Below are 23,084 nucleotides of genomic sequence, written 5' to 3' on the forward strand. Positions count from 1 at the left end.
TGCACTTTATTTGTTTCGCTTACAGGAATGAGGCTGCCATGTGCGCTGTGGTTCAGAATCCACAAGAACTCCTACGTCACCCTGCCATACACTACTGCAGCTTCTATTCTACACTAAAGGTGAGAGTTACAGCTTACACAGCAGGTGTAGTTGTGTTGTAGCACCTGTCAATCTATTTAAGACTCAATCTTTCTCTTAGTCATGCTTGGTGCAGTAGTAGAAACCTGTAGTTTTTAAAAGTCTTTCTTTTCGAGTTACTCCTACTTTTCGGTTTTGGGTATGTTTCTATCTTATTTCGTGGGCTGATCTCCGAGATGGTGCAGTCTAAAATTGTGCGTCGATCCCTAAGATAGATCTAGTACCGCGGAAACTACTGCTGCACCTGAGTCCCGATGGTATCGCTACCGGTAGTACCACCTTGCAAACACCCCCTCACTGGTACCGGTACCGGTACCGCCGGTACCGCCATGCGGTGGTTCCGGCGGTGATCGGGGGGAGCGTTCTCGCATTCTTCCCTCGTGACAGCTAGCGTTTTTGAAATGCTGTCACTTGAAACACTGTGGGCCTCTCAGTATAAATTATATGACTAGCCCAATCCTCACTCTGAACTATATCGGGAAAGCTCTGTTTCATGGACTTCAACTGGAGGTTGAGTCGCCTTCCAACTTTCTGCATTCGTTTTGCTACGAGCAGTTCGCACAACTGAAACCAGGTGGAGCCACCACTCGCGCAACGCGTCTCTTCCTCCATTTCTAACCTTGTGTGCAGCCGAAATACAGAATAGCGGCTACAGGTGCAAAGGGTGATGCTGATTGTCAGCTGCGAACGGCGGTGCTTGCTGAGAAAGTGTATCAAGCTTTTAGAAAAGCAACGTTGTTTGGCTTAGGAGAACTTATCGGCCTATCAATAATAATAAAAGAAAAGAACAGCAGTTGTCTATGCGGAAACGCCCTAGCTCTTTTCTGCATGAACACGGCCCGTGCTGTACTGCAAATGATAGAGCTTATAGCATGTGCATGTACGTGCACACGCGGAAGCGCTTGTCTTTCACAACGTCACAAAAAACGGTATTAGAGCCTCGCGAATCTCAAGAAACGCAGCAGCGCTTTCATGACTTTCTACTGTTGCGAGCAAAAAGCTTGACTAGCGATGATGGCAAGAAAAAAATAGTTTTTCTTTTCCCTCGCAGCCTGGACATGCCGGCTCGAACCAACTGGTGCTGATTCGCCGTTGTGACGTAGTGACTTTGGTCTTGGGCTGCCAAGCTCGAGGTCGCGGGGCATAATACCGACTGCGGCTACCGCGTTTCAATTGGGAAAAAAAAAATGCAAAGCACCCCTGTATCGTGCTTTTGGTCACGGTAAAGAGGCCCAACTGTTTAAGATTAACCCGGACTCCCCCACTACGGTGTACCTTATAATCATATCGCGGTTCTGGCACCTAAAACCACAAAATTAAAAATGTTTTAACACTGTTAGTGCCATCCACGTGTGTCTGATTGTCCAATTTAATTTACTGGACCAATGCCACGTTGCGGCGATGTCCTAGGAGGAATACATCTTTTTGTGCTGATTCTGTAGTGCCTGCAAGCTATGGCTCGAGATTTTACAAAGAAGGCGCGTGATTTCAGCATCTTCTCTTCGGTGAAATGCATGTCATCCAATTTCCTTGAAACGTAGTTGCTTCTGACGGGCAGTCACACAAATAATACTTGAATGTTTTTTCTGTGTCACAGATATCATATTGGACACTGCCCACCGCTCCAGTTAGGAATTAATATGCGTTCGTCAAAGAAAGGTCTAATAGAAGACCACACAGTAGGTCTTCACGTCCACCATGGTCAGCATAATATCCGTGTGTTGAATGCGGAGAAAAGAAGAATGAACGCTGAATGAAGGACCGACGCTTGCAGCGCGCCTCCCTTTCGCCGACGCCACTATTGTGTCACCTGCAACCAGTATACTCAGCAATGAAGGCTATGCATACCATAGTTTGTTATAACACGTGATCGCTATCTGCTATTTCCGTAATGTAAAATGAGCACTCGTCTACACCCCCTGCACCAGGAAGCCACGTTGCTTTCGGCACACGTTTTCAACTCGCCGCGTTAAAACAGCAAGTAACTTTTTACTGCGTATGCGAGGAATTCTAGCACGGTAACGTTGTTAGAGTTGGCAGCTATCAAAAGAACAAAAAAAAAAAAGGAAAATCGAGAGAGAGAGAGAGAGAGAGAGAGACTTTAGTTTCAGTGGTACAGAACCTCACCTCAAGTGTGCAAAATTTGTCGTTCGCAGTTACTTTGTTTGTTGGGGATAGTAAATCGCAATCAATCAATCAATCAATCAATCAATCAATCAATCAATCAATCAATCAGTCAGTCAGTCAGTCAGTCAGTCAGTCAGTCAGTCAGTCAGTCAGTCAGTCAGTCAGTCAGTCAATCAATCAATCAATCAATCAATCAATCAAGCGGCCGATCAATCAATAAATTAATTTGGGCAGTCTCTCACACTCCCCACTCAAACACTGTTGGGACTCGAGCCTATGTCATCCTGGCATAATTCAGCGAATGCATGAGTGTAAGATTAGTTATATATTTATTTATTTATTTACTTACTTATTGTGCCCTCAAGGCTTTACGGCATTATAGAGGTGAGGGGCACAGAAACAAACTTACAAATTTAATGAAGAGCACTTTACAGAAAAAAAAAGAAAATCACAAAAAGCAACAACAGAAAATGAAAATAAAGGATGGTAGCATGCGTCATAAGGAACGTGGAATGACGAAGATGGTTACATACATGTCAATGTGCTACGCACGCATACATGCACAAAAAAATTACGAAGGTAAGAAAAAACAAAAAGTCAAAAGGAAATAGCCCATTAAAAAAAATGAAGCTATCAAGCGTACCTGGTAAGCTCTTCACTGTCTTTTTTTTATGTTTTCCTCTATGTCCTCTTTCTAACCCCTATCTCCGACCCCCAATGTAGAGTAGCAAACCGGAGACTGATATCTGGTTAACCCCCCTGCCTTTCCTCTTTATCTCTCTCTCTCTTTCAGTGTTAGTAATACTGGCTGCAGAGGTGGGTAGCTGATTTCATTCCCGGAAAGGTATGAGTAGAAAAGAATGGGAATATGCTTTGGTGTTTCCTCGAGAAATAGCAACTTTGCAGTGGTGATCAAGGCAACCGGATATGAAAGCAGCAGGCTGTATCTAGCGCGATTTCCGTACGTAATTGTGATAATAGATCCTTTGGTAAAGGGAGAGGCGATAGCATTTTCTGTGCATGCCAAGAGAAGGGAGATAAATGCTATTTTTCATGGCAGTTGTACTGGATTTTCGATGATACGTAGTTGAACAATATGAAACGTGCCCGTCGGTATTGAACTATTTCTAGCTTGTTGGTAAGTGCTACCTGGCCGGTGTACCATACAGATGAGGCGTATTCAAGCACAGGACGGACGTAAATGAGATATAACGGTTTCATGAATGGCCGTGATGGAAGAGAAATGTTTCGTTTTAAGTAATCGAGCATACGATTAGATTTGGATGTTGCGCAGTCAGTGTGCATGATCAGCCCATGAGAAAGAGTAATGTTCGAACCAAAATATAAGACCGAGCAGATTCGATCCGGATTGCCTCAAAACAATGCGAGCAGTTAGGTAAAGGCGTGTGGTTACACGAAACTCTCATTGTTTTACATTTAGAAATGTTAAGTTCCATATTCCAGAAGTCACCCCAATGCGTAATATTACAAAGGTCTGTTTGACGGAATGCGACGTCGGCATCATGAGTAACATTCCGGCAGATAACGCAATCGTCATGAAAAAGACAAATAGACGAATTTATACTATTAGGTAAATCACTGATTTATATTAAAAAAATAAGAACCCTGAGATATGCCTTAACGCACGGGTACTTCAGGACAATCAATATCATTAGTGGAAACAAACAGCGTGCGGTTAGAAATAAATTCGGCCATCAACTGGAGCAGCGGCGGTTCAGCGCGCAAAAATAATGCGCTGTGAAAAGTCAGCCCATGCTGAGCGTGCTGCGATTTCGAAAGAGGGCGCTTTCGTCACGTGATTTCGCCCTTCCTCACTACGCCCTTAAATGGTTCTCGGGCGCCTGGCTCATAGATCTATATTTATTTTTTTATTTTTCTGTACTATGCTGTAAAGCAGTCTTCCAATCTATCCGCTTCCTCCATCTCCATCCGCAAAAAAAGAGTCCGATAAGCAGAATAGAAGAAAGGTCATTAAAAAGGAAAAACAAGGTTACTTATGCAATCATACGGAAGAGTCCGTGGCGCCGAAGACGATTAACCGCGCGCTCCCGTTTCCCCCGGACGCAGCGCAAGCATAGAGATAAATACTTGTCGTAATGACAAGTGATAGAGAGATGGAGCTAATTCACCCCGAGGGGGTCTATGAACATTGTAGGTACAACAGCGTTTCCCGCGCTACCGTCGCATTCGCCCCACCTTCACTCGGGCCGCCACTCTTGAGGCTCTTCGGTGGGCCCATCAGCCGAATGGACCGGCGCACTGCGCATGCGCGCGCTGTGCCCGTGCGGGCACAGCGCGCGAGCTCTTGCGCGCTTTGCGTGCGGTGGCAACGGAGCAGACGTAGCCCGGATATCACATTCCTAAATTGCAGTGCGTGCGCCGCAAAATAGTTTACATCCTTCATAGTGGAGAAGGGTGGAAATTATTTTACGTTGTACACGACAGGGGGGCGCTCCTTTTGTAAGGAGGGCGCAAATTAACCCCCGTATGCGGAGAGGATGGACCAGACGAGCGCTCGTCTTGTATGCCGTCCATCGGTCAATTTGCGCCCCTCTTCTCGAAGCCAAGGTTCACCAACTGGCACAGCACCACATCCACTAAGCTGTCCCTCCAGTTTTTGTTTATTCTGCGCAAATAGGCGCCTTCTTGAGGTCGACTTGGGGGTCCTCGTTCTGAAGCACTTTATTTGACCGGTTCGTGAGGGCTGGCTCGCCGCCTAATCGCGTGTCGGAAGTTGCAATATTGGAGAGAGAGGGAGAGGAAGAGAGACACATTTATTTGAAGAAACAAATTGCGTTTGGGGGGTGGGGCCCACTTGGTTCATGGGTCCCATATAAGTTGAGGTGGCTGCCCTCGGTCCAGGGCGCCACACGCAGTTGCCGCTCGGCGTGCCCTGCCGATCAAACTGAGTTGGTCGTCAAGGCTGTCGCTGCCCAGCAGACCCTCCCACGGCTCCAAACTCTCTCGGAGAAGGCTACAAACCATCCTATGACAGAGGGTTCGTAGGAACGAAAACTTTCGGAATTCCCGACATCGCTCTTGTACGATTATAGAACTTTCTTTAGGCTGTCCTTGTTTTTTCTCGTTGCTTTGACTGTAAGATTTCGTGGCTGTTTAAGGGATGAGTTTTGTTGTGTCTAATGAGAGTTCGACGGGTATCTGCTAAATGATTGCATTCCTATGGTTATCACTTGCTGGAATGAAGGCGTTTCAAGAGCCGCATGCTTTGCAGAGAAGCTCCGTTGTATTTTCGTGTCGCTGTGGCTGTGGGTCAAATGTAGGAGTAAATGAAACGCTAGCTGATACAAGTTATCACGTGATGTCTGCAATTTACTTCGCCCCGCCCTTGATACTTGGATCCAATCACTTAAATTTTTAAATAAGTTATGGGGTTTTTGCGTGCCAAAACCCCTTTCTGATTGTGAGGCACACCGTAGTGGGGGACTCCAGAAATTCGGACCACCTGGGGTTCTTTAACGTGTACCTAAATCTAAGTACACGGGTGTTTTCGCCTTTCGCCTCCACCGGAATGCGGCCGCCGTGGCCGGGATTCGATCCCGCGTCTACGATATGATCATGAGGCACGCCGTAGTGGGGGAGTCCGGGTTAATTTTAACCAGCTAAGCCTCTTTACCGTGCCAAAAAGCACGGTACACGGGTGTTTTCCATTTTTCCCCAATTGATATGCGGCCGCCGTGGCCGGGATTCGATCCTGCGATCTGGTGTTTAGCAGCCCAACGCCATAGCCACTGAGCAACCACGGTGGATTCAGTCACTTAGCAATCGTCCTCTCGGTGCTTTGTGCACAGCGGCTGTCAGCGCCGAATGTTCTAATCACTACCGTTGGTTACGCGCGTCTGTCGTGGCGTGGGTCTGCCACCGGTATCCGAGGCCTTCCCCTCTATACACGTTGCTCGCCACCGTCGCCCAAACACCCTCGTTCGCCCGCCAAAGCAGGTAAATGCAATGTCAAAAGCTTTCGGCGGACAACGAAATAAATAAATAAAAATGAAACAGATAGCGGGTACGCAGGGGGAGAAGGGCACTGGCGAAGAGGACCGGAACGAATGACACCACACACAGAACGCAGCGTTACGTACACGTACAGAGCAATCACAAAAGCGTGCGCCAGAAAAAAAGGGGAAAAAAAAAAAAACGTATGAAAATCGTAAGCGTGACGTACAGCGATGCATAAAGCAAATCACCGAAGCACGTGACGTATTGCCTGCGGTTGGCCGGACGCACCACCTATGAGAAAGGGCGAAGGGGAAAGGAGGAAATGCGGCCCGAAAGTGATAGTGGGGGTGAGGAGGGCATCGTGAAGTAGGCAGCACGGGCGGCAGCCTATTTAACGATTTTGGCTCCGTGTACACGCTCGGCCTAGCGGTAGCTAGAAGGGGGCGGTCACCCACGTGGGTGCCGTCCACTACCGACGGCGAGGATACGGCACGGGACAGTGGGTTACGCGGTGAGAACCATCGTCGCGCCGGGGCCGGTTCGCTTCTACACCGCGCCCCACTGTGTGTGTGTCTGCGTGTGTTTCGGCGTGTCCAGACTCGTCACCGCTGCCGGTGTGACAGATTGGAGAGCAAGTTTTTTTTTTTTTGGGGGGGGGGGGGGGGCGGCGGGCGGGGGGCTGCAGTTTATAGTAATGGTGTCGTGTGCGTGCGCGCTGGACGAGATTCCTCGAGTTGTTATCGTGCGCCGCCCGGTGCCGTTGGCTCGAGACGGGGAGACTCGGCGTGAGGTGAGCTAAAGCTTGGATTGTACAGCCGGTCGCAAAATTTTTCAGAGTGCTTGGCACTTCGCTGTTGAACCCTGGAATGCAACTAAGCAATGTGGCGGGTCAAGCGCCGGTGTATCTAGTACTGTGCTTTTCGATTAGAGGGTGGGTGCGCGGATTCAACGGTTGCGATCACATTTCCTTTTCTCCTGGATTTCGAGCTCCAGGAATTTTTCGCTTTTGGCTGCAATGGGAACCGTTGATGAAAGCTTGTCCCGAGATGAAAAAAGAATAATTAAAGACCCGTGGGGAAACGATGCATCGCGAAGACAGTTCATGGTTTTTGGCATCCATTCGGCGAAATTACACCACGGGTGGCTACGGTGTTCTCCGCCTCTAACCCAGTCATTATTATGCCTTAGCGCAAATCAGTTTACGAACGTTTTCATGCGCTGAACTGATTACGTGATTTAAGAATATGTTCATGGAATAAGCGTGGATGTCAGTAACCACTCTGCGACTCTTTATATGCTGCTTAAAAATTGTAAGACTGTACATTAGTGCACCTGGGTCTGGTTGAACCTGAAGTGGCTCGCGTACAGTCGAGCGCGATTTGAAGGTTATCGCGCGAGCGTCAACCAGCCCAGCACTCCAGGCCCCTGGCGGCCGGTTTCGGGACAGGAAAAATCATGATTTCGCACTCTTCTCTCCCTCGTTCGCTGTTACATACAACAACCATCACCCCGCGAAAAACTCACCGCCCTTTCTCTCTATTCTAAGCTTTCCATTTGTTGCGATAAAGTGTTGACTTGGTTACCTCGTACCTTCGCGGGCTTAAGCTAATGTTCTTGGTCACCCATTCTTCCTGGCTCAGCAGCAATGACGTTACATAGGCTAGATACAGCTTCGTAACGTCCAATTTCAGATAATACCGAAGAATACGTCGTGCGCACTACGATCACTGCCTGTTCGCAGAACCAAAAAAAAAAAAAAAGAAAAAGAAACTGATAGCCCAGCAGGGAGCGACGGCTGCTGAAGGAACAGCAAAAAGAGTGAGGGAAGCAGCCCTGATACCTCCCTCGCCTCGGCAGAGAATTCTGGGCCATGGCGCTGTTCGCGTTCCCGGTCGACGCTCGCGCGATAACCTTCAAATCGCGCTCGACTGTACCTTCAAGTAGCTGTTGCGTTTCGTGTAACATCTGCTTGCGAAACTGTCCATCTCTGGGCGCACCGTATAAGCGTTACATACTTTAACTTACTTTCAGCCGCGCTGTACACGTTAAGCGAGTAACAGCCGGCGTTACACCAAAGCGGCGATTTTCACTCCACGTAAACATCTTATTTGTTTTAAATTTTCTTAATTACACGCTTAAACTGATTGGAGAAAACGAGAAACAATGGTTAGTTGAGTAGATTAACATCACTACTATTGATGTTTGTGTGGACATTGTCACCCATAAAACTCCTCGTGCAAAGGTGTCAAGAATCATGTGACACGCTGACATCAGCTGTTTTATGACAGCGTCCACGGACAGACTATATAGCAGTTACATTTAACTAAAAATTACCTGAAATGATTGAAAGTAGAAAAAGAAAGTAATTTACGTAATAGTAGAATGGGAAGTACTTGCAACCGGGATGTGTAGAGCGTTAGTTCAATAAGTTTTATTCGACCGAAAGAAAAAATAAAATATGCAAGAGAAACAAAGGCTGCTAGAGCGAAATTTCAGTTATCACATTAGTACGTTTTGGTTGCCAAGTTGGGGGTCAAAGGGGGATAAAAACTGGGTAAACACCGCGAAACTACGCGCCCACGGACAAAAGCAGAATGAGAAATTAGCATAAAAATTGGGCATTACATGACAAAGCGCATGTGACGCATATATATATATATATATATATATATATATATATAATATATGTGTGTGTGTGTATGTGTGTGTGTGTGTGTGTGTGTCTGTGTGTGTGCGTGTGTGTGTGCGTGTTGCTAATAAAGTAAGATATATTGCTTTAGCATATACTTGTTTATTTGATTATAGCGCGCGAATTCGGTGTATTGTAAGGCAGACTTGCAATATTACAGACAGTTCTTTTTTTCTTGTACCACGACTAAATGAGTCACCTCGTCGATGTTGATAAACGTGCAATTCGTTTCTTCAAACTAAATAGCTCCTTGTCTTCATTTCCCACTACGAGCTAATAATAACCTGATGATCTTAATGCTAGATGAGTAGTAATGTTTCCACGAGACTCCCAAATTCCTAGACAGGGATTATAGAGTGCTTGTCGTAGCAGTGTTAATAACTGCACGTGTTTATGTAGGCGCCTGATGAGCTGTGCGGTCGTTACGCATCTTCGCGGCCGTCTGAACGTTGTAATGCGTAGGGCGCCATTATAAGCACCCGAACACTTGTGCCGATCATTTGTCAACTCCGCTCCGGTTGCCTTGCAGAGAGCACTTCACGAAAGCACCACCCTGGTGCAGTCGTTACACGCTCGCAGTAGATTTGGATGCTCAAATGTGAGCCCGTGCAAGATTTTCTTCTCCGGGTTATCAACCAGCCTCCGCAATGCAACGGAACCCTAATGACCAGAGCAGATAAGAATCTCCCGCAGATAGCAATCTGTAGGGCTGCACGGCGTTCCGTGCAAGTTCGCAGATGCCCGTTCGTCTGCACGGCTCCGGATGTCTGGGGGAAAGATGAAAGAAACTGATAAACTAAGAACGCGAGCTTGCACAGCACATGGCCCAATAAACGACCGTGGGTGGCCGTCCTGATCGGCCGCTACGGAGTCTCCACAAGCAGCGTTTCATTTTTTATCGTCTTGCATTTAGATCGCGAGTATCACTTATACCGCGGCGCTTAGGAAATGCCGTCGGGTCAGGGGCTCCGCCCTTTTCAATGGAAAGGATAGCTCGTTTCACGCAGACGGAAAAAAAAAAAGATACGACGACGATACTCCGTGTTATACGTGACATCGGAAGCTACGAATGAGTTGTTGCGTATATTATAGGGCGTCCTGTGTGTGCGTGCGTGTGTGTGTAGTGGGGGGGGGGGGGGGTCGTCACACACACACGCATGCACGAATGCACAGAGACCTGTTCTGAGCAGAATATGCATGCACTTCACGTCACCAGCGTGGCGCGATGCAGTGAGACAACGCGATGGGTCAACCGATCAACCTACCTTACCATCCCAACATGAGGGCTGTCACCAACACGGGGTTAGATAATTTGGGCAGTTCTCGTTTCCATTTTTTTATCGTTTAACTGCCACCTAAACGGTGTTGTAGGCACCGTAAAGATGTCCGCGAAACAGGAATCTTTAATCCTTTGTATTCAGAGTTCTGGTTGGGGCAGGTCGCACAATCGACCGGGACTGGTGACTAAAGGGACAGTCGCGCTTATTTACGCCGATGTTCACGTCGGCAAGCACGGCCTGTCCATCTCTGTGCGCACCGTCTAAGCGTTACAGACTTCAACTTAATTTCACATCAAGCAGATTTCCCGCTTCACTAGCGGACAGCTATCGGCAGCAATGGTGGGAAGTTACAGGGCCGAAGTATGTCTGGGGGTTTTTGCTACTTGAATATATGGCTCTTTCTAGGTACTACGGAGGAGGTTTCCTAGCGCGCGTTGTATTCGTTTGTCCCCAGACATGCGGGCACTTCGGAGTGCGGTACAATTTGTTTACGCTCAGCCGCTGGCTGCCCGCGCGGTGAGGAAGTGGGCGCGGATGCCCCTTGGAGGCCTCAGGAGAGCACTTGTAGTTATAATAAAGGAGGCGGCGCAGGATCTCCAGGGTACCCAAGGAGTAGCGGGGAGATCAAAGCTGGAAGCAGGGCGGCCCGTAGGTTGGGGCCGCGGAGGCCGAAGCGTGCCAGGGGGTGTTCGCATAAAAAATTGGCTGTCCGCAATAGCGGACAGCCTATCTTATACACCTTTGGCACGCGCATGCCTCGGCGAGCTACAACCCACGGACCAGTCTCGTGAGAACATCGCCTTCGCGAACAGAAGTGAAACCATTTTTACAATTGCTGGTAAGTACAGCAGCGCGTGGCACTTCCAGTGGTTCCCGACGTTTCTGCGCAGGCGCGAGTGAGAGCGTGTGCTAGAGAGAAAATCTGGGGGCTTTTGCTCCTTGAATGTCTGACTTTGACTAGGGACTGCGTAGAAGTTTCTCAGCCCGTGTTGTATGCGTTTGTCGCTAGGCGTGCCGGCATTGCGGAGTGGGGTCGAGTTTACGCTCCTACGCTGGCTGCCCGCGCGCTGAGGCAGTAGGCAGGTGATCGCAGTGTGTGAAGTTACATCGGACAGACTTTCTCGCGCCTATGGCACTGGTGCTCAGTCAGTCATGCCTGATTAAACTTTTCTGGCCGCTAAAAAGAAAGAAAAAGAAAAGAAAGCACGCTGATTTTTCCGGGGGAGCAGTAGGGTCCGTGATGAAGGCCGGGCATGCTCTCCTCAAGAATTATATCTTCGCTCTTGGCAGGCTTTTCGTATGCAGCTGTCCGCGACTTTTCAGGAACACTTTTGAGCGCTACCCTTTGATTGAAATAAACGCACAGCGCCTTAGCAACCGCGGGTGAACGCCGCTGCCTGATGTCACGCCGTGAGGGTTATTAGCTTTGCGTCTCGACTGCGTTAGGTTAGGCTACCGCGGTTGCTAAGGCGTCTAGATTTTGAATATATGAGGCCCGGCCTCTACTACGATCCCTACTGCTTCCACAGAAATATCTGCGATGTTATTTACAAGGTACATCGCCGTGCGGCGCGACAAAGGTATGATCCGGCACGACTGATTTAGCACGAGCGCCGCAGCTCCAAGACAGTCTTTCGGACACAGCGGTCGCCAAATGGGGAGTCGATGCGAGCTGCTTCACTGTTTCACCGCGCCGGCAGCCAGCGTCCGAGCGTAAAAGAACTCGACCCCACTTCCCAATGCCGGCATGCCTAGAGACAAACGCACACAAGAGGCGCTAAGAAACTTCTCTTCCGTAGTGCCGAGGCGCAGTCATGTATTCAAAGAGCAAAAGCCCGCATATTTTCTCCGCTCTTACTCGCGCATGCGTACAAGCGTCCGGCCCCTCTAGAAGTGCCACGCCACGCTGTACTTACTAGCAATTGTAAAGTCGCAAACGGGAACGGCATGACGGCGGCGGAAGGAGACCACCGACGATGAGAGGGCCGCCAACGCCGAGCGTATGCGCGATGCCCTCTGGGACGCCGAATAGCGCGTGGAGGATAGATTCGGCATTCAATCCTATACACACGTCAGCGCACCAATTATGTGTCATCGGTCATGTCTAGGCTTGACGTTCGCTAAAAATTTTTCCAGCATCGTCGTTCAGCCCATGGCCGTCTACCATAGTGACCATAAAGCCATGATCGCTATGGTAATAAAATAAAATAAAATAAAATAAAATATGGTGGAATCGCGAAGTCACGTGTACGTGTCTTTATTGAAACAATGCACTAATCGCCATATATTAAATTAATACAGTCATCACTACACACAACTTCGCTGGTCATCCACTTTCAGAGAGTGGAATTGGCAATGCGTGCACTAACTACGAAACGAATTGAACTGCGCGCTCGAAGAAATCAGTCGCAATACTCGACAAACGCCCGCTCTCGCTGCAATCGCTACCGTGCGCTCGCCGATCAACCTTGGGCCCGGAGAGGAGGCGCACGCCCCAAGCCCGCGCGCTTTCAGCGATGGCCCGAAGCAGTTTCCCCGCCGATCATTGTTCGCTGTGGCTTAGGAATTAAGCCTAGGGCAAGCGTGATTTTCCCGATGAGCGCAACGTCATGCCACCAGTCAGCCACCGTCCTCATCCCACTGTCGTCACGTGGCGGCGGATGTTGCTGCATAATTACGATTGCCAATCGGCTGCGTCTCGGCGATCCCTAAAAAACTCATGGAGATCGAACATTTCATCTTGCTCGCCTTCGTAAAGTGTGGGGAAGAGCTGCGTTAAACGTGGCAACCGGATGCGCATGTGTGGATACTTCCATCCTAGCCCGTCCCCATCGTCGTTCGTCATACGCCTTTTTCTTTGACCTCTTATTCCCTTTCGCTCTAGGCAACAGGGCAGGAGAGAGGACTCTATATGAAGCCAGCCCCTCTCCTTCTCCTCAGACTATCTTGCTTTACTCTCCTTGTGCTGAGTAGGCAACGAGAACTAGTTCTGTTTGGCTTTCTCTCTGTTGAAATGCAAGTTCATTCAGGCGTGCGGCAGTCTGGGCACTCAGGAGAATGGCAAGAGGCGCCAATGTCTGACTGAGCTTATCAGAACACAGTGCCATTGCACTCGAATAAATGACAGAAACAGGAGACACGGTACATCACAGGAAACAGGATACCTTCAGCATATTAAGAGCACTTGAATTTATGCACATTGCGTTCTAGACGAAGGACGAGGATCACGTTGTTAGCTACAGGCGGAACTAGTCCACAGGCTAAAGGAGGCGCTCCGACCGAGCGTCTGCTTTTGAAGCGTGGAGGTGAGAGGCCGCAGAATTTCTTTCGGAGTACCCGAGGCAACAATGAATCAGGCAGTCTTTTGAGATAGCGGAATATAGGTTATAAATCCCATTTTTGCACTAAGCAAATGTTTACGACGTACAAAAGTCACCACATTTGCAAAATTATAACAATTCGAAAACAATATTATCACTGCTAATAATGAAAAACTTTGGAATGAAATCACTGACCAAGCAGTATGTTATCTTTCTTTTTCAGTATTTCCTTATATCTGCAATTGCTTGTCAGTTTCTATTGGAGTTTATTATTGTTTGGGCAACCGTCCTTTATCTCTCTCTCTCATACGGGCGCAATTTTCTCACCTCGCAGAAAGAAAGCTTCAGCACCAGTGCCATAGGAGGTGGTGGTCGGCCATGTCCTGACTCCGGCACGTCCGAGTTGAACCCGGTGCCTGACTGGGTTTCACAGTAGGCCATGGTTCGCCACAGGCGGCTGCTGCTGCTGCTATCGCTGGGAGCTGCCCTGTTCCTGGCGGTAGTTCAGCTGGCTCCGGACCTAGGCTTGCCAGCAGTGCGGGCACCGCCCGTGTCTTCCGTCAACTCGCTGGTCGGGAAAGTCAGCACCGGCGACGCACTGCGAGCAGGCCAGGATGGGAAAGGTATGCGCTCGGGCTTTGGCCGTAACAGTACGAAAGTCGAACTCCATTGTATCTAACCCGGATAACTAGGATTATCTCGCGATGAAGGTACATTGAGTTGTAGAAGTAAATTACTCCTATAAAATACAATGAGAAAAAAAAATAAAAGAAAAAGGTTGCCTTAAGCGTTAGAGGAACAAAAGCAAGAATAGGCTCTACACGAAAACAGGGGGTGAGGCCGCATTGAAGTCCGCCGTCGAAGTTCGCAGCGACGTCCTGAATTTGGACATCGTCGTTTCCGACTCGTTAACATTTTGTATTCGTAAACACGGACTGCACATTGTACTCTGAAAGGGTAAAACAGGGAACTTAGCCGGTTTTCAGAAACTTTGGTGCCACGACGGCCGAAATACGCGAAAGTAGTTTGAAGCCAGTTTCGTCTCGTTGACGCACAGTCGCTAAATGGTGGCGCAATCTTTAAACAAAAGGAAGAGAAAAAAGGAAGAGAACACGGTCATAAAATATTTGTTTTTGGTGTTAGTAATCGACATCTTCCCGCGAAATCACCGAAAAATGTTTCTGAAAAAAAAAAATTCATTAGACTGTACTGTTCTTATGTTTATCTTTAGTGTCCGTTTGCATCAAGCCACTTATGTAAGTTCTGAAGTTGTGGCGAAAATACATAATGCAAACGCGTGGCCACTACAGAGCGTAAGATTTCATGTGTGTTAAAACACAGACTCAAACTCACAGGTCAAAATCGGCAGCTCGCTGCTAATTTCTCTGTAGCTCTTTTGTTAAAAAAAAAAAGGAATACTATGCAACTATTTTTATTTCATTGTTAGATGAAAAAGTACCGCTGAGTTAAACGCAAGTACATAGTTCTCTTTCATATTAACGAGTCGTGTGCGGTTGCAAAGAAAGAAAATCGTCTGTACACAAAATACATTGAAGTTCCCTTAGCGCAAAAGGGTTCTTTAAGTTGGCTTTCCCGTACAGAGAATACACTCTATCACACCCGACGTATATGTAAAAAGATGTCTTTTCATGAGCTTTTGTGCGCTGTGTACTGACTTACGGTGCAGCAGCCATGTACCCAGATGTGCGGTTCAAGCGCATCCCCCAAGAAAAAAAAAGGAACTAAACAAAAATGCATCTGTCAGCTGGCACAGTATCTGGGCCCGCGATTTCGCTTAACCTCCTGTAAAGAATCAAGCACTTTCTCTTTCGTTAAGGCAAGCTCCTTTCAAAAAAGAAAAAGGAACCGTTCAACTGTGACCTTTCGAAAAAAGAAAAAAGGAACCGTTGAACTGTGATATATTTCAATATGTCTAATTTGGTGAGACATTAGCTTTGTGTCATTTTATGTGCTGCTAGAAAGTCTAGAAATTTGTCCGTCACAATTACTAAAGTTGGGTGCCCTTCATGTCCCCGCAGTTTGCCCCAGGAAGCGCGGGGCTTTAAACGTTTTTTTTACGCTTATCTCTTGGACGTTGGCGTGGTTGACAAGATTGAGGAAATATTTGATACACGCGACAAAAACCGAACAAGTACACGTTTTTCGTGCCCTCGTTTTTTTTTTCATTACACTGTTTACTTGTTCCGCTCTCTCTCCTTCAGTGTTTTCAATACCCTGATCTATCTGCCTTGCAGAGTGGTAGATGGGCGGCTATACACATGGCCGCAGAAATCTCCGAGTTTCATTAAACAGCAGTCTCTCTCTCTCTCTCTCTCCCCCCTAGTTGAAAAATGCCACACGTGTTTTTAGTTCTGCTGTTCTTTTGCCACCATCTATTTCGCGCCATTTAGTAAAATTAACCAATGAACCAGTACGATATCACTCTAGTTTCGTCGGCCAAATTCACAAAGGTTTTCGATCGTCAGTGCTGTTTGCCATCGGCCTTCGCTAAGAGCATTACAGGCATCACGGTTGGCTGAAATCTGCACTTGCTAATAACCGTAGCATGATAACTGTTTTGCGAATACGGGCAAAGTTCTGCGAAGCGAGCAGTCACGGCAGAGGCACAAGGGCACGGAATAATTTCGCACTAATCCCATGTCTAAGCACATCGGCAATAAGACACGCCAAACTAGAAGTTAGAGTCGTGAATTATATAAGCTAAGACAAGTAGCTTAGATAACTGGCAGGAACGTGCCAATGCACTGCTTCTGCTACATTGACTACCGAAAGGCCAAACTCACTGTCGAATTTCGTATGACAAGTTTGTATCTGTAGCCCGACTTACCTTCCCCTACCAACAACCCCAAGCAGGGGACGAACGGTAATATAAATATATCATTTCGATGTAATCTGTTTCACCAACAAAGTTTTTTCTCCATTTTACAAGATAAAACAAGGGAGTTACGGAAATGATAAGAGTATCGTTGGCACGACCTACAAGAATACCAGGGGGAACGCCATTACTTACAACAAACACAGACAATTAAGACTTTTGTAGCTCGCTGTGCGCGACGTGCAATTAACTTTAGCTCACTCTGCAATCTCGCTTTAGATGAGAAGTGCTAAATGAAAGTGCGAATCAGACGTAGTGGTCAACGTAAAACAACCTTCTCTCGCTTTCTGCTATACTATGTGGCGAGAGCATAGCCCGTTCAGAAAAGCGTGAAGCCGCTACTAAGTCCCCGAATTGTGCCAAAATTGAGACGTAATTACTTAGCGCTGAGGAAATGTAGAACGAGAACGTGGAGCACACTGCAGGCTATGACGAGCACAAACGACACCAGCGTGGTGTACTATGTGCATTCTTTTCTTATACGCCGTCTCTTTAGCACTATAGGGTAAATGCGCGTCATTTCTGGAATGCGCAGCAACTAACCCAACTTCGAATTGAATTGGATTGTGGGTTTGTACGTGCCAGAGCCGCAATCTGATTGTGAGGCACACCGTAATGGGCTACTCGGCATTAATTCTGAGCACCTGGAGTTCTTCAACGTGCACCCAGTGACCGGTACACGGGGGCTTTCGGCATTTCGCCTCCATCAAAATGCAGCCGCCGCGGCCGGGATTTAATCCCGCCACCTCATGCATAGCCGCGCAGCGCCAGAGTCACTACGCCACCACGGCTAGTTCGCCCAACTTTCCTCTCTAATTGTGCTTCAATTATGTTTAACATATTCGCCATCATTGACATGCTCAGAACTCTCTCGAATTGTCTGGTCGGTATATATATATTATACATAAATACCGACCGACGATTAGACCGACGATTATAACCTGGTACAAGCGATGGGTGGAGGTAGCGGGATGTCTTCGTAGTTCAGCTTAGTCCTCCACTGAAACGCTACCGTGGACGAATTCCTCCTCGTCGAGTACGGGTCTAAAGCGTCCGCCTTTCGCGCCCTGGTGCCCAGGAAAATCAGCTTTTAGCTGATTTTCCTGCACGCACGAGTGTGAGTAAATGTACCACACAAGCTCTTGCTGAAAGCCGTAAAGATGTGCTTGAAAACCTTTTTTTTTTGTCGTGCTTGAGTTATTGCCATTAACGAGACACAATGAAAACAGATATTCAAGAATTTAAAGATGCCCTTGATGGCAAAATAGACATACTTGTTCCCAACGATGTCTTTTGCTCTCCTGTGCAGGAACGTCGTCTCCAGGAGGCATGGTCAGAAAAGCCATGGGACACAATAACATTGACGTCCTGCAAGCATCGATTGCAAAGGCTTCGACGACGAAGAAGGCACTGCATAGAATTACGCCTGCCGGCGTCCTGAGGCCAGGGGTAGTAACCTCCACGTCCATCTCCGTGGTGCGAGCGCCCGTCGCGTTTCGACATTTCGTCATCCACCAGAAGGCCTCCGTCACTAGGCCTGTCATGAACCGTTTCAAGCCGCTCTTGCTCTCCAGAATGCTGAAAATGTTCGACAGGACCCTGGCTCACTACCCCGTCGTGCCCGCCGACAAGGTCCACAGGGTCATCGTCGTCACCTACTTCCGGGCCGGTTCTACTTTTGTCGGCGACATCCTGTCCTCGACGCCGCGCACCTTCTACCACTTCGAGCCTCTGCACATGTTCAGCAAAGACGCCAGGCTCGATGGCAGCGCCGCGGGCAACGCCTCCGGCTTGATCGGCCACCTGCTCCGCTGCGACTTTCAGCGCGTCCAACATTACGTGCGCTGGGCTGCCGAGAAAAAGTTCCTCTTCAGGCGGAACCACTTCCTCTGGGCCCTGTGCGGAGGCCAGCATCCGGTCTGCTTCAAGCCAGACTACGTGTCCAAAGTGTGCGCTCGGGCCCCCGCGCAAGTCATGAAGGTCACGCGCCTGCACATGTCTCAGGTTCGCGACTGGCTGCACAGCAACCCGGACATTGCCGGATCTGTGAAAATTCTGCACCTGGTGCGCGACCCGCGAGGCATTCTGGCTTCGAGGAGGCTCCTGGACTGGTGCAACGAATCCAAGAGCTGCGCACACCAGGACACACTCTGCTCAGAGCTCCGCGCAGACCTCGACACGTTCGAGGACCTTCAGAGGACGTTTCCGAACAGCACATACAGGCTTCGATACGAGGACGTATCTCTAGACCCAAAAAAGGAAGCTTTGAAAATGTTCGACGCCCTCGGGCTGAACTACACGGTGTTTGTGTCCAACTTCCTCAAGACGCACACCAGGGCGCGAAAGGCGGACGCTTTAGACCCGTACTCGACGAGGAGGAATTCGTCCACGGTAGCGTTTCAGTGGAGGACTAAGCTGAACTACGAAGACATCGCGGATATTCAGCGGTCCTGCTCGGACGTGCTCCTTCGGTTAGGTTACAAGACTATCACCAGTGAAAACGAGTTGCTCGACGAAGTACCCATAGCTCCTGTGCCGCATTTGATAGCAGCCAGTGTCCGTACGACCTTGAGGGTATCTGTGGGCACCGCAAGATAGTAAATTAGTCAATGTACGCTTTTCATGAGTGCATTACGCGCGCTGGATTTCATTACTGCGGTTACGGTGAGAAATTTTCACTTTCTATGGTCCGTAGCTTGCTTAATGGACGAATTAGTGTGATCTGCAATTAAATATAACATTGATGCCATTGTCAACCGACAGGAATGGTGACGTTGCACTCTGCGAGTTCCCACTGCTGAAAGGTCTGAATGACTGTCGGATCAAGGTATCTACGTGAGTGACATAATATGAGTGAAAATTTAGTAGTGCGATCGTGAACCACATTTTCAGAGCACGCCAAGAAATCGTGATGTGCTCATGGGACATGTGTGTGCGCATATTTGAAGTTCATCTGTTTTGTTTGACGATATAGTAAGCCTTGCGCCTTTGTTGCTTTGAATATGGCTACGTCAGCGTTTATGTGTGTGTGATGTGTCGCTGGTATTTCTTGTAGTTCTCCCGCATTTACGTTTGCTGCTATGAATATCAAGTGCACTCTAGAAACACCACCAGCAAATATTTATAGGTTTATATACCTCTTGGGTGGTTGCTTATGCACAAGTTTTGACTTCGACTGCAACAGTAAACAACAGTAGGCGAAGTCAAGTGTTGACTGAAGCACTTAATCACACAGATGGAAAGCATTCACCGCTGGAATAATTTTTACGTTTGTGAATAATGCAGGTTTATAGACATTTGGAGTGGTGGGATATATGATGCTCATGGTGCTCTTTTCCTACTGCGATTTCACAAACATAATTTGGGAAAGGTTCATCGACGAAAGGTCGGTAACGTATCGTTAGAACGAGATATGGTATATAAATGTTATCACTTGTTACAGCAATGTTATGTCTTTCCGTAATCAGATGGAAAGTTGTACCTGGCGCCCACAAAATGGTTACGATAGAAGATACGGTTTATTGTTAAAACAAATTGTAGTTGATTCTCCTGCATTTGATTTCACCTACACCTGCATACTATGGCGTTACTCTAACGCAGGGCACAGTTTGTTAACTTATATCCTGGAAGGCTTTTGACAGGTCACTTCAACGGTGACCACGTTTTGTAAGCCTGTGCTTTTCACCTTGAAACGTTTTGTTCACGATACGGGCTTGGTTATGAAGCTGTGCAGGGTGTGCAGTTGTTGTCTCTATCTCAAGTGTGCAGTCTTCCTTTCATAGTGTTGACAATTCCATCATATTCGTAACGTGGTTCAAGTAGTAAAGGGTAAAGTTGCAAAGTTCAAGAACAAAGAACCCAGTTCAATGCGATTCCTTAAACTCTACCAACAGCAACAACAACAACAACAACAATAAAACTAATAGCAAAAATAATACGGCGTATAGGTCTTAATTTATTGGTTTCATGATGACATATTTTGTGTGGATTGGTAGAACCAAAGCACAAGGTTATATTCTTTATTAAAGAAAATTTGAACATGGAAAATTATGTAAGAGAGCGACACTCAACAACTCGGTTTATTATCTCCATCAAGTTATTTGAGACTAATTGGTGTGCCTATTGAACTGTCTAAATGCGGGTTTTATTCGTAGCACTGGACGATCGAGGGACGGCCAACACTACGCGTTTGATAACCACTCTGCTTTGACAAAGGTACTCTGTTCACACCTAGGCGCCTATCACATGAAGAAGACCTGTTGATACACGAACGAAACCTGCTGAAAACTAGCGTGCGTTTGTCGCGAGGTATCGTGATTTGCGCGATAGAATAGGTGCACGTATTCGGCTGTAGCCGTTTTGCTTATGCGACTTGCTTCATAATGCTTAAGAAGACAACCGGTCACGTAAGCTGTCAAAAACTAGAATCTCCGGAAAGAGCACGGTTAGGGAAGAAAAAGAAACATCTTTAGGCATCGTATAGGACCGAAATGAGTGAAGAGGCCTGAATGTGTGGCGATTTGAAGTGTTGCTAGGTGAGAATGAAGTAGCGAAGGCTTTGTTTTCATGACGTGGCACAAAGAGAGTTGCCTTGAGCCCAGTCATTCCGTCCGAGCTTGTACAACTGCGTTTCCACGCGCAAGGCGTCCTGCAATCGACTATCATCGGCGTTCCACTCGCCTGGCGCTGATGTCTAGGTGCCAAAACCTTGACTGGTTCAGGGAGCTTACGCACGGGCTTTTTTGTGCAGTTCATTTGTGTTTGGCGAGCGGGCATTGGTATTGCGTGTAAGCTTTAGGAAGCACGATATGGTGTTAATTTTATTGTCCGCGCATGACCAAGAGACACAAGAACAGCATGATGATCAGCGTTGACGTGATTTTGACAAGAGGGCTAATTGGCTTCGTTTACACGGCCCTAGGCTTTGTCGTCGGGACCTGGAGTTCAAGAAGGTGAGGAGTGGTCAGCACTTCCCCGTAGTTGGGCAACTCGGAAGCCTATAGACAGTGCGGTTGGGTATTAGGTTCACGAGGAGGAAAAACATGTTACGATATCTATTTACTGTGCATGGAAAAGTGCATAAATACTGTAATATCAGCTACAAGGTGTTTAAAAGATTGGTTGCTATCAGACTGCAAAGTATTTTAAGATCAATGTGTTTACGTTCGCTCTCCAAAAACCGCAGCATGTCATTTTACGCATAGTGTTTTGCCGAACATGCGAATATATAACGAAGAGCTAGTCAAGGGCGAGCTAGATTAGTAACGGTGAAGAGTTATATACTTTCAGATGACAAATGTGCTCTTAAAGCATTCATAACGCCCGACGTGAGTCATGGAAAGCGTTTAAGTGGCACTATTAGCACTAGGACAAATTTCTCTTGAAGCTCCTCGTGACGCAATGTTCAACATACGTCATTCTTTGTGCAACGAAGATGCGGTCGACGCGTCCAAACGTCGTTATTTATAAGCGTCATCATCCGAAACGTAGGTATGGGTCATTTATCACATGCTGACGATGAATTGAGCGAGGCAAACGTAGAAATGCAAGACCACTCGTCGTGTCTGTTTCTCTGGTTTTTGTACATTTGTTTTTCCAAGTCGGGATTCCACTACCATTGACGTCATAATTGGAGCACGTAGAAATGTGCTCATGTCTTCCGTGAAGTTTGAGTCATTTACACTGGCAGGTGAATGGCACCCAGTGCTCATTATGATGTTGCTGTTACTCTATCATGTGTCGTTATGACTGAGCGCGACCGCTTGCTTGTTATCCAGCAGGAACTGGATGTGAAAACTTAGTGTGGACATTTCGCAGCATGTAAATAAAATGCACCATCATTACTCCTCTCTGGGTTGTCATTTATGTCATCAAAGGTAACAATAATATAGTACATGCATGCGCCAACTGAATTTAATAAATATGAGTGGATGCAAAATAGCTGTGTCGGGTTTGGTCGAATGGGAAGTTCGACATGCACGCGTCGAGAGAGAGGGAAATGACTTTATTTAGTGTCCAGCAGTTTAGGTGCACAAGCCCAAGCCTAAACGGCGGCCAGTAGCCTTTGGGCCTTGGCGGTGTCCTCGGCCACCTGGACGGCCCAGAGTTGGTCTTCCGGGGCCAAGAAAAGCAGCATGGTCTCCCACTGGTCATCTTTGTAAACATTGTAAACTTATAAGAGGAGAAAAGTTCCGTTAAGCTGCTGGAAGTTACCCGACGAGGAAAAATTTTCCCTTATTGCGAATTCACAAAGCTTTCCTTTCGTAAATGCCCTCTGCTATCGGCCAGCCACCTTCGATAACAATATTCCCCGTTTCCCTTCTCCCGGTGTAGGGTAGCCAATCAGACACTCTTCTGGTTAACAATTCTGCCTTCTCCCTTTCTCTATATCTCTCTTTCCATCATCATCGGTGGATGAAAATTTTTCTCGGGAACAACTTCAGCATAATAGCTTTTTTTAATACGGGCCCTGTAATTTGTCTAAGGGTGGCACATTGTGAATGGCATGAAAAATAATAGATGTACTCGAGAATGCGGCAGCAGCGGTGCTTCTTTGGGTGCAGCAATCATGCGCCCTTCCTAATCATCAACCAGCCGCCGTCATACGACCGATGGAATGCTTACAAAAGTGCATATGATTAGTCCTTGCTTGAACG

The 23,084-nt window shown here is 47.5% G+C and overlaps 1 protein-coding gene across 2 annotated transcripts; it reads left to right on the forward strand.

Moving 5' to 3' along the window:
• On the forward strand, positions 1-22,271 carry LOC126528233 (carbohydrate sulfotransferase 1-like). 2 transcript variants are annotated; one of them, XM_050176118.3, is made up of 3 exons: positions 1-119; positions 13,867-14,155; positions 17,738-22,271. In XM_050176118.3, exons 2-3 carry the CDS (start codon positions 13,972-13,974, stop codon positions 19,024-19,026), a joined length of 1,473 nt encoding a protein of 490 aa, XP_050032075.1. In that variant the 5' UTR covers positions 1-119; positions 13,867-13,971; the 3' UTR covers positions 19,027-22,271. The 2 variants fall into 2 exon arrangements, with proteins under 2 accessions (XP_050032075.1, XP_054925173.1); XM_055069198.1 differs by lacking the exon at positions 1-119 and adding an exon at positions 6,922-7,033.
• The last annotated feature ends 813 nt before the right edge of the window (positions 22,272-23,084 follow it).

This window comes from Dermacentor andersoni, chromosome 9, assembly GCF_023375885.2.
Source record: "Dermacentor andersoni chromosome 9, qqDerAnde1_hic_scaffold, whole genome shotgun sequence".
NCBI classification, from domain to species: Eukaryota; Metazoa; Arthropoda; class Arachnida; order Ixodida; family Ixodidae; genus Dermacentor; species Dermacentor andersoni.

Bases quoted from the DNA above. Each gene is read 5' to 3' on its own strand.
- LOC126528233 (XM_050176118.3), top strand. From the start codon at position 13,972: ATGGTTCGCCACAGGCGGCTGCTGCTGCTGCTATCGCTGGGAGCTGCC. The intron at 14,156-17,737 runs GTATGCGCTCGG...TCTCCTGTGCAG, and splicing joins AGCAGGCCAGGATGGGAAAG to GAACGTCGTCTCCAGGAGGC.